This window comes from Micromesistius poutassou (assembly GCF_964030765.1).
Source record: "Micromesistius poutassou genome assembly, chromosome: 5".
Lineage (NCBI taxonomy): Eukaryota > Metazoa > Chordata > Actinopteri > Gadiformes > Gadidae > Micromesistius > Micromesistius poutassou.
In genome coordinates, this window is record NC_140275.1 from 11,475,762 (window position 1) to 11,487,470 (window position 11,709).

An 11,709-nucleotide genomic window follows, 5' to 3' on the forward strand; every position below is an offset into this window, starting at 1 on the left:
CTCTACCATGTATAACAAACTGTATTCTCTGAAGGCAAAGTTTAAGAAAGTATAGCCAGACAAAGTGGCAGTGTATTTTGTGCGCTGTTCTCTTTAGATCCAGCCAGCAATACTAGTTCCTAAACTATAAGAGGTTGTATTTATCCACAACTCACCATGTTCCTCAACAAGTAAACCATCGCTACTCTTCAGCAGACCAAAAACTAGTTATTGCCTACATTAGAAGTAACAGTAATGCAATGAACCAGATCTTATTCAGGATTATTTTTGAAATGTTCAACTGGCAGAGCTGCCTGCATGAAATATATATATATATATATATATATATATATATATATATATATATATATATATATATATCTACATTCACATATTTGAATCTGTTCAGGTGTTTTTGTCTCTCCAAAATAAGAGCAGCAGTGGTTCACGGCAGCATAATGGTTCTTATGTATAAAATGTGTCAAATCTGCAAGAAAAGTTGTGGTCTTTGTCTACATCTTGGTCTCGCTGTCCGTGGGCTTGCCGGTGTCATACTCGTTCTCCTGGCAGATGAGCTGGTACGGTTTCTTGGCTGCCTCCTCCACCGAAACGTTGCCCCTCTCTGGATCCTTTTTCTGGAGCTCATGGCGAGACAGGTGCTCCACGATGCCCGCGCCGATGGAGTCTCCCAGGACGTTGGTGACGGTACGCAGCCGATCACTGTTGGAGAAGAGGAGGGATGGGCAGAGATATGCAGGGAGGAGAGAAGATAGGAAGAGAGGGGAGGACAGGCCGGTAGATATTGGCAGGGAGGAGAGGAGAGGAGGGGAGATGGGAAGAGAGGGGAGTAGGGATGGGCAGGGTGAGGAAAGAGATGGGATGAGAAGAGAGATAGGTGGAGATGGTCAGGGAGGAGAAGAGAGGAGAGGAGGGGAGACGGGAAGAGAGGGGAGTAGGGATGGGCAGAGTGAGGAAAGAGATGGGATGAGAAGAGAGATAGGTGGAGATGTTCAGGGAGGAGTAGAGAGGAGGGAGAAGAGAGGAGAGAAGACAGTACAGAGGAGAGGAGGGGAGATGGAAAGAGATGGGAGTAGGGAAGGACAGGGTGAAGAGATGAGATGAGAGGTCATAGGAGGGAAGAAATGGATGGAGAGGGAGGCAGAGAAAAGTTGAGAGAGAATAAGAAGAGAGAAGATGAGAAGATTTATGGAGAAAAGAGGAGAGATAATACAGAAGAGAAAGGAAGATATAATTGTACAGTGGAGGAGAGCAGAGGATAACTAGTTAAATTTTAATAGTTCCAGACATGACGAAAAAAAAAGTTACAATAATAGTCCCTAACAATCAGGATGAAAAATTCCCACAGCTAGAACAACGCATGGCAGGCAATAGACCTCTTAAGAAGAATTTGATGCAGACACAATCAGAACCAGATGGAAAGAGGGACATGGAATGTGAGGGGAGTGTCTCTACATTGAGTCCAATGGAGCTCACTTTAAGGGAACTTGGCTCCTCATTATGAATCCATCTAAACCCGTTGTAGCTCAGCGGGACAAGGATTCTATTCTCTAACTGGAGAAAAATAAACTATTTCACTATTTTTACGAAGAATCATGTTTCTTATATATATATATATATATATATATATATATGTTTCAATAGTGATGTGATGGACCAACTGATACTTACAGGAACCAGTCAACAGCAATGATGAGTGAAATATCGTCAGTTGGAAGGCCTACTGAGGTCAGCACTATCACCATGGTGACCAGACCGGCCTGCGGGATTCCTGCTGCTCCGATGCTGGCTGCCGTGGCCGTGATACTGGGCAGGTTAAAGAGAGTATTCTTAAATGTCTGAAAATTTTCTCCCTTATTGTATAATACAATATATATATAGTTATATTTTTATATAGTTATATAGTTATATTTTGCTGTTTATATGTTGCCAATACTTTGTCGTTGTGGTTAGGCAATATGAACTATTATGAACTAAGTATTAAACCAAGAGAAAACTACTATTATAACATCAAACATTGAATGATCCAGTGCTTTATCCAAATTATTGGTTTATTATTAAAAAAAAAGTGTTCTTAGAATCTGAAACAAGCTGTTCATCTCTTAATGGTATTTCCCTATTTCCTATTTTTTACCGTAAAAAAACCCACAGTAAAATACAGAGAGGAGAGAATTGCTTATAACACCATCAGAAAAAGCAGTAATGAATCAGTACAGACTGCTTCTGCCTGTAATAACGTGTGTAATACCTGATGGTGAGGATCTGCCCTAAGCTCAGGTCATAGTTGTTGACCTGGGCAATGAAGATGGCGGCCAGGGCTTCGTAGAGGGCGGTTCCATCCATGTTGATGGTCGCCCCGACCGGCAACACGAAGCGTGTCACGCGCTTATCCACTTTGTTGTACTCCTCCAGGCACTTAAAGGTGATGGGCAGCGTGGCAGAGCTAAGAGGGTCGTAGGAGAGAACATAATACAAGGGGAATAGACGAGATAGAACAATAGAACAAGAGACAGGATAACATGTCTAACATGATAACATTATCATTTGCATTATACTTTTCATGATTATGACTACCTATCATCATGAAAATAATGAGAGGCAGTCATTTATTGGGGTAGGCATTTATTTGAGAAGCATTTCTTGTCCTATTTGATGAAATCCTGACAGCGATCAATAAATCAAATGTGAAGTAAAACAATATGTGGCTATCCCAGGCCTGTCCAATTATTTACAAATCTAAATTGTTTGGATGGCTACCTGTCTGTCCATCTACCTACCCGGCTACATGCGAGCTCTATGCCAGAGCACTCTTTGCGCCTGACCGGATTCTTCCAGAAAGGCTAAGCAGACTTATTGCTGAAGCTAGCGGGGAGTCGCTTTGAAAGGAAGGCCTGAATCTAGCTAACTCTGGCTAGTTTATCCAAAGTTGCCTACTCTAGCTTTAACTGCACATCTATTTGTGATTCTTAGGAGTGAAACTTAAAAAGACATAACAGTGTTACGTCAGCCATCAGAACAGCGACAGTAGAATCATAACACCTGGACAATGTTGTCATGGTTAAGTTTTGCTGTAACCATGAGCAGCCGAAACAGAAAACTCCCAGCCCATTAAACCACAAACATGGAACATACCTGGATGATGTCCCAAGGGCAGTGATGAGAGCTTGCAGCAGGCCTCCGATGAAGACGAACGGGTTCTTCCTGGTGACGGCAAAGTACAGCAAGGGCAGGACGACCATGGCGTGCACAAGCAGGCCACAGATCACCGTGACCGTGTACATGCCGAGCTGACCGCCCATCGATGAGATGTCGTCCATCTCCACAATCTTACCGGCGATCAGGAAGAGGATACCTATGGGAGCATACCTGGTTGAGGAGGGGGGCAAGGGACATGTTGGTGACTTCAAGTCAGTCAATCAATCATTCAATAAATCGGTAATCCATCCATTTAACCATTCATCTATGCATCTTTCCATCCTTTGCCACGCCTGTGTCCATACATCCCTTACCTCCATCCATCCAATCATTCAGAGATCCATCAATCCACACATCCATCTATCAGCCACACACATCCATCCATACATTCAGTCTTCCATTCTTCCACATCCATCCGTCCATTTCCACATCCATCCATCTATCCGTCTGTCCATCTATCAATTCACACATCCATCCATGGATCCACAAGTGGAAATATTATTGCTCAAACATTGGAAGGGAGGGATGCTTCTGTCTATACACCACTCATCTCATCTGCCTATTTCTACATCCTTGGGCCATCCAAACGTTGCACATCCTTCCCCCACTTTCTGCTTCCTACTCACCACATAATAATGGCAACCAGCCTCATGATAGCTTCATTCAGGCAGTCAAAGAAGTCTCTGAGTGGCCGCCCTTGTTCCCCCATGCTGCCGATGATCAGACCGAAGCAGATGGAGAAGACCACCATGCCCAGGGCGTTCACCCCGTTCACCGACCCCGGCACTGGAACCAGCTCCTCGTGAGTCAGCTCCTGGCTCCCGTTGAGGCCGAAGATGGTTTCGTTCACCGTCATCCTCACCACGACCACTCTGTTAGCGTACTGCGTCTTGAACTGGATTCAGGTGAACAACAGACCAAAACAAAGACAGATAAGGCCACTGTTCCCCACCCCAGGGGTCAGAACCCCAGCTGATATGTACTTGGGGTCGCGGGAGATTGCTCACTTTTAATATTTGATAATAGATTAATTGGTATATATTATATTATTGGTATATATTGGTATATATCCATTTGTGTATATATATATATATACATTTTTGTTGTTGCTTTTATTGCTAGTTTTTTATCGTCATACTCCTTACCTTATCTACAGTATATGAGTGTATGTCAGCTGGTCTAAGACTACTTTTTAACTGCATTTAATTTGGTATCAAATAAGTATCAATAACACGTGTTTCAAACTGGATTATGTAAACTCTAGTAAGTATGTGGTGGTTTTGTTGTGAGATTTAATCTATGATTCTATGATTCACAGGCTTTTCTCAATGGTAAAATGTTTTAGTTTCGGCCGGCCAAGGGGCTTTATTTCCTTAGAAGGACCAGTCGTCATGGTACAAATTTCATCAGAATCAGTATTATTATGCAGTCTGTGGTTGTTCTCATTAGTCATAATCATTGTACGAATATTTGGAGTCACATGATTCTGATTTGTTTTCTATGCGACTCCTTATTCTTATAATATATAATATGATATAATCACAATGAAAATCAAATCCTAAACAAAACAATCGTATTCCTAACGATAACGCAAGTCAATGTAGTCATGGTAATCATAAAAGGAGAGGGAGGATAATAGAAGGGTGAGATGCCTTGATAAGGTCAAAGTCTTTAAAACCTTGGATGAGTTACCTGTTTTGTGCACGCCTCAATAAGATTAGGAGGAAACATGTTTCTGAAACACAAAGTTATGTGTTTTTAATAATCAAGAAGAAGGACAAATCACACCCAATGTCATCAAATTGATTATGATGATGAATTTATGAATACATATGTATTGCAGTAAATCCCTTTGCAGTATGTGCATTTTTTTTTGTGTCAGTGCTTGGGTGTGTCTCTGGATTGCGTGAGTGAATTTGGGTGTGTGTGTTGGGGGAGTGGGTGGATGAGAGTATTTAGGTGAGGGTGTGGACATGTGGCTGTTACGTGGAGGTGTTTGCATGTGCATACGTGTTTGTGTGTGTGTGTGTGTGTGTGTCTAATTATCCATGCCTATACCTGATAAGGTCAAGGAATGCGTCAGCGGCGCTGATCCGCTCCATCTTGGGCTGGCTGCCGAACTCCTCCTTGGATCCTTTCCCCGGGTGGATGATGAGCACCATGACGATGCCGATGATCACGGCGATGACGGTGGTTGTGGTGTAGTACACCACCGCCCGGAGGCCCATCTTCCCCGACGCACGGCTGTCCAGGGCAGCCATGCCTGCAACCGGCCAGCGTCATGGATAAAAATCAACCTGTTTATTATTTTAGTGTAATCATCATGACTAATAATACTACAACTCATTCTACTCATACATTCATACTACTCGTACAGCTAATATGACTTGGACTTGGATTATCCATTTGAATTAGTATTTTAGTTTGTGTTTTTGCTCAACGACACTCAACTACACAGGCACATTTTAAGACTTTGAAAGCATGTCGCCACTTTGGAAAACAACATGAATACAAAACAGTGAACTCTTAACTAAGAACATGTGAATGAGTGAAATGTTAAATGAATACATAAGTACTTGTGGTTAGCTCTAGTCAGATCCTTGTCCTTAGGTGTGGATGAGTCAGACAGAAGTACAGTGTGTTTGACTCCGTCTCTGAGTCACTCAAAAAAAAAAACCCTGAAGCACCACTCTTTGGTTTGGTTAACTTTGTTATTGGAAACAGCGATGTCATTAGAGGGATGCATTAAAGGTGCAGGTGTAGGGGGTGTGTAGGAGGTAGTTGCATCTAGCGGGGTGGTTGCAGATTGTGCCTAACTGTCTGAATATTCCACTTCCACTTTTTTATATAAATAAGCTTGCCATGTCTGGCTTTATAGAAGCACCTAATTCATTCAGTCATTGGTTATTTATTTGAATATTACATGATAAGTAACAAAGTTAAAAAAAACACATGACAATGATTTCTAGATCACGGTTCCAGCTATGACTTAAGCTCACCACTCAAACACTTTTGTTTTCTCATCTCCCTCAAGAGTTTCTGCCCCAATGACCAGAAAACCTGAGAAAAGTGTAATGTAACTGATAATACACGAGCTGCAACCCGGTATCACGCGATTTCGTGCTCATGCGCACGAACGTTAATCTATTGAATCGTGTCCCACAGCACGATTGTCCGACTTTTTTCGTTCTACACAGAACGAAATGTAAACCAATGTATTCTGAATGGGAGCGTTTCTCCGATTTTTTCGTGCTACACAGAACGAAATGTAAACCAATGCATTCTTAATGGGAGCGTTTCTCCGATTTTTTTCGTGCTACACAGAACGAAATGTAAACCAATGCATTTTGAATGGCAGCGTTTTTCAGAGAGAGAGAGAGAGAGTGAGTGAGTGTGTGTGCAGACAGTACAGTGCACCCTCTAGTTATATACAGTATATGTCAATATGTCCGATTTTTTAAGCAGACCTCCTCAAAAACTGAAACAAACGTCCCCCACAGAACGAAATGTAAACCAATGCATTCTGAATGGGAGCGTTTCTTCGATTATTTCGTGCTACACAGAACGAAATGTAAACCAATGCATTTTGAGTGGCAGCGTTTTTTTCGTGCTACACAGAACGAAATGTAAACCGATGCATCCTGAATGGGAGCGTTTCTCCGATTTTTTTCGTGCTACATAGAACGAAATGTAAACCAATGCATTTTTAATGGAAGCGTTTTTCAGACGAGAGCGAGAGAGAGAGAGAGAGAGAGTGTGTGTGCAGACAGTACAGTGCACCCTCTTGTTATATGTATGTCAATATTTCCGATCTTTAAGCAGACCTCCTCAAAAACTGAAATGAACGTGCTCCACAGAACGAAATGTAAACCAATGCATTCTGAATGGCAGCGTTTCTCCGATTATTTCGTGCTACACAGAACGAAATGTAAACCGATGCATTTTGAGTGGCATCGTTTTTTTCGTGCTACACAGAACGAAATGTAAACCTATGCATCGTGAATGGGAGCGTTTCTCCGATTTCTTCGTGCTACATAGAACGAAATGTAAACCAATGCAGTGTGTGTGTGTGTGTGTGTGTGTGTGTGTGTGTGTGTGTGTGTGTGTGTGTGTGTGTGTGTGTGTGTGTGTGCGTGTGTGTGTGTCAATATTTCCGATTTTGCAGAAGACCCGCTCGAAGACTGAAACGTATTTTTCGTGCTCCACAGAACGAAACGAGAGAGAGAGAGAGAGAGAGAGAGAGAGAGAGAGAGAGAGAGAGACTTCAGAAGGGGTGTGCGCAGATAGTACAATGCACCCTAGTTATTTTTATGCCAAAACCACAATTGCATCAAAGGGTAAATGTAATGTATTAGGGATACAACTGATCTCCCTGCTTTTAAGAGCAGACCTCCTCAAAAACATTTCGTGCTCATGTGCACGAACGTTAATCTATTGAATCGTGTCCCAAAGCACGATTGTCTGACTTATTTCGTATTACACAGAACGAAATTCAAACCATAGCCTTTCAATTGGGATATTTTCTTCGACTATAGAAGGGGTGTGCGCAGATAGTACAGTGCACCCTCTAGCTATTTATGTGTCAAAACAACAAATGCATCAAAGGGTAAATGTAGTGTATTAGGGATATAACTGATTTTCCTGCTTTTAAGAGCAGACCTCCTCAAAAACATTTCGTGCTCATGTGCACGAACTTTAATCTATTGAATCGTGTCCCAAAGCACGATTGTCTGACTTATTTCGTATTACACAGAACGAAATTCAAACCATAGCCTTTCGATTGGGATATTTTCTTTGACTATAGAAGGGGTGTGCGCAGATAGTACAGTGTACCCTCTAGTTATTTATGTGTCAAAACAACAATTGCATCAAAGGGTAAATGTAGTGTATTAGGGATACAACTGATTTCCCTGCTTTTAAGAGCAGACCTCCTCAAAAACATTTCGTGCTCATGTGCACGAACGTTAATCTATTGAATCGTGTCCCAAAGCACGATTGTCTGACTTATTTCGTATTGAACAGAACGAAATTCAAACCATAGCCTTTCAATTGGGATATTTTCTTCGACTATAGAAGGGGTGTGCGCAGATAGTACAATGCACCCTCTAGCTATTTATGTGTCAAAACAACAAATGCATCAAAGGGTAAATGTAGTGTAATAGGGCTACTCTGATTTTCCCGGTTTTTACAGCAGACCTCCTCAAAAACATTTCGTGCTCATGTGCACAAAAGTTAATCTATTGAATCGTGTCCCAGAGCACGATTGTCCGACTTTTTTCGTTCTGCGCATAACGAAATGTTAACCCATGCGTTTTCGATCGGAGCGTTTCTCAGAATATAAACATGTAAGGTCTATATATATATATAAATATATATATATAATAGAATTAATCTAGATTAAAATGGCTGATTTGAATTCTGCCGAAGGCATTCATAATATGTGTGTGCTACCTAAATAATGACTAAAAGTAAGTCTTTGAGAACGGGTTTCTCAAGCCAGGTGGCGCATTAGACCAGGGGCTCATCTCCTGTTTCCAAAATGCATCACAAACTCTAGTATAACTTACTACACGCTTACTATCACAAACTCAAACACGGGAAAATATAACGGCACCGGGACGCGCCCTCGCTACAGGTCCACGGCACGCTCGTCTCCGGTGCGCGTCGCGGCAGCAGCGGCAGCCGGGGCGGCGTTGACGGCAGACGGCTGGTACGCGTCCGCCTACCGCCGTACCAAGGCGGGCAGCTCGGAGGAGTGTCATCGCTCACCCAAGTTGTTTCTATTATCATCGCTACATTGTCTCCAGCATATGGCGCGATTATGGACAGTATATTTTATTAAACACTCAGCTTCTGTTTAGGCTACTTCAACTTTGAGAATAGATTAACGGCGATATTTTTTTTATCGCCCGATAAGAGTCTCGCGTTAACGCAGCACGTTAACGCCGATAACGGCCCACCACTAATATATATATATTTATATTTATTTATTTATTTATTTATTTATTTATTTATTTATTTATTTATTTATTTAATTAATTTATTTATTTATTTATTTATAGCCTATAGGGTGGCCAGATGTCCCGCTTTGTGCGGGACAGTCACGCATTTCCACTTTTTACAAATTGAGACGTTGTCCCGCATTGTTATTGATAGTTATTGACTCGATTTTTTAAAATGCGTGTTTTATAATCTGGCATTTATCAAATAGCTGTGCGGAGACAGCAGTGAGGGCTGTCTTCAGGGGGCGGGGCGGGCCGTTTGATCATGTCAATCAAACTGGGACGCGGACGAGGAGGTCTGGTGGTCTCCGTAGGCCTATATAATAAATAAATAAATAAATACATATATAAATATGTAGGCCTATGTCAATGGTCAATGATCAGATACAGATCTTGTTATAACAATAAGCTACATAGCTACGTGGTCTACTTATAATATTATGACTAAATAATTGTATGTTTTTATATATATTAATTAATAATAATAATAATAATTTAAAAATATATATATATATATATATTATTAATTCAATATTAAACCAATGGATTTTAATCGGGAGATTATTTTCGACAAAATATGGGGCAGGCTGCGCAGGATTTTATGGCGCTATGGTGGTTGCCATCGACTACACAAACTGGCCATTATTTCATTTTCTGTAACATCCACGCATATATCCTGCATTTAATACATGTAGGCCTACACGTTATATGCACAATATTCTGAACAAACCCCCGAACATATTGATTCTAGGTTCCTGTGATAGGAGCGGGACGCTGTGATGTTAATTTATTTATTTATTAAATTATTATTAATTGATTAAACATTAATGTACACAATGTATGCACCGTTCACGTTGCAAACGACTTCATGAGTTCAAACATAAACATTCATTGTAACATGACATTCATTCATAGCTCTGCTCCGAACCACGTTAACGACGTTAAGTGCGGCAACTGAGCTGCCGTCAATTGTGTTGTTTTTGTCGTAAACTAGGGTCCGCTGGCTAGGAAATAGACAGATATTCTAAGGTGTCCTTCAAAATTCACCTTGTAATATCTTTCTATTTTCCGCAGTTTAGACTTATAATTAATAAGTTACTTTTGCATTGAACTTGACTTTCTGACCTTTTTTTTTTTTTATCCCTGTCTGGTGGCTAGTCACGTCACCCAGAGAGATGCGCATGGTCAGATTTTGTAGTGACACAGCCTATAACCTATTCATGAAAGCAAAACATCAAGCTCATTGATTTAACGAGGCATGTTATTTGAAACAATTAATTAAGTTATCATGTGTGAGAGGTCATTCCTCCTCCTGAGTGTGCTTCCTATTTATGTCTAGTGTAGGCTATACTGTCCACAAGCACCCCCCACCCCTCCCAATATGGATATTGAGAATTGTTGCCACGTCCCAGTGGTGGTGGTGTCATATAAATGAAAGAGGGCATTCAAATATACTAAAGTGATTCATTAGGAGGCCGAAGCCCTAAAGGAAGTGATGCAATAGGTGGCTGAGGCAAGGACATTAAGCAGTAAGCTTAATAAATTAGTTGACAAGAGGTAGAATCTTGTCCATTAGACCTTCAGGGTGCATCTTGGGATTACTCTGTGAAAATTGTGGGTCTCTGGAAAAAAGCCGGCCCTAACCCTAACCCTAACCCTAACCCTAAACCTCAGACCCCCCCCTCCCTGCCCTCGGGGTCCGAGAAGGCCAAGTTTCGGTGTGGGGGTCCCAGTTAGGCCCTAGAATAAGGTAGTCAAGTTTCAGGGCGGTATGACCTTCCTATCCCAAAAACTTTCTTTCCACCACATTCTGATCCACTAGGTCTTACACGCAACACTTCTGAGAGGCTTTGTCCAAAAAAACTGTCTATTTTGGAAAACTTTTTTTCTGTAAGGGCTAGAACTCCAAATCTCAGATATGTCGTTCTCAGGACCCTGGGAAATGTGTGTATACATTTTGGCATCTGTAGCCATCTCGAAAAGGTGGGAAAAGGGGCGTGACCTCGGACAGTAAGGTAAATGTGAATAAGACTAGGTTAGTTCTAGTCCCCATTTTTGATGGGATGGAGGTGTTAATGTGTGCCTTAAGGTGTGTAGACACAGCTGGCCTGTGGACAAGTTTTTGAAGTCTGGGGTCAAAAGGTCAAAAGGAGTCAGCACCACGCCCCTTATGAGATAACAAAAAGTTAATGTGCATTTCTCTCATAACTTTTTGTCATTATTAAAAAGAGGCCTGATTCTCAGATATGCATGTTGGATGGCCAGGGTGTAGGTCTGAGAAGAACTTCAGGCCAAAATCTTGCAAGCGAGCCGGTGAGGTGCAACAAGATCAGATGGAGCACTTGGTGAGTAATTTCTTGTAGGGCTGGTGCCCCCAAGTTGATAATCGTCCTTTGCGACCCCCGTTGATAAAAAAGAGACCCCAGGTCTATAGCTTACTTGTTACTGGCCTTGACTCAGAAGTTACCTATTGCATCACTTCCTTTAGGGCTTCGGCCTGCTTTCATTGTAGTAT

At 41.6% G+C, this 11,709-nt stretch overlaps 1 protein-coding gene across 1 annotated transcript in view; it reads right to left on the reverse strand.

Moving 5' to 3' along the window:
• Nucleotides 1-373: 373 nt before the first annotated feature.
• slc1a3a (solute carrier family 1 member 3a) overlaps nt 374-11,709 on the reverse strand; it is a 24,726-nt gene continuing 13,390 nt past the window's right edge. The window contains exons 4-10 of the mRNA XM_084468788.1: nt 5,251-5,455; nt 4,885-4,927; nt 3,819-4,087; nt 3,130-3,363; nt 2,246-2,440; nt 1,669-1,803; nt 374-699 (exon numbers count right to left, since the gene is read on the reverse strand). Coding sequence (XP_084324914.1) covers nt 492-699; nt 1,669-1,803; nt 2,246-2,440; nt 3,130-3,363; nt 3,819-4,087; nt 4,885-4,927; nt 5,251-5,455 — 1,289 coding nt within the window. The 3' untranslated portion in view covers nt 374-491. The remainder of the gene's footprint in view (nt 700-1,668; nt 1,804-2,245; nt 2,441-3,129; nt 3,364-3,818; nt 4,088-4,884; nt 4,928-5,250; nt 5,456-11,709) is intronic.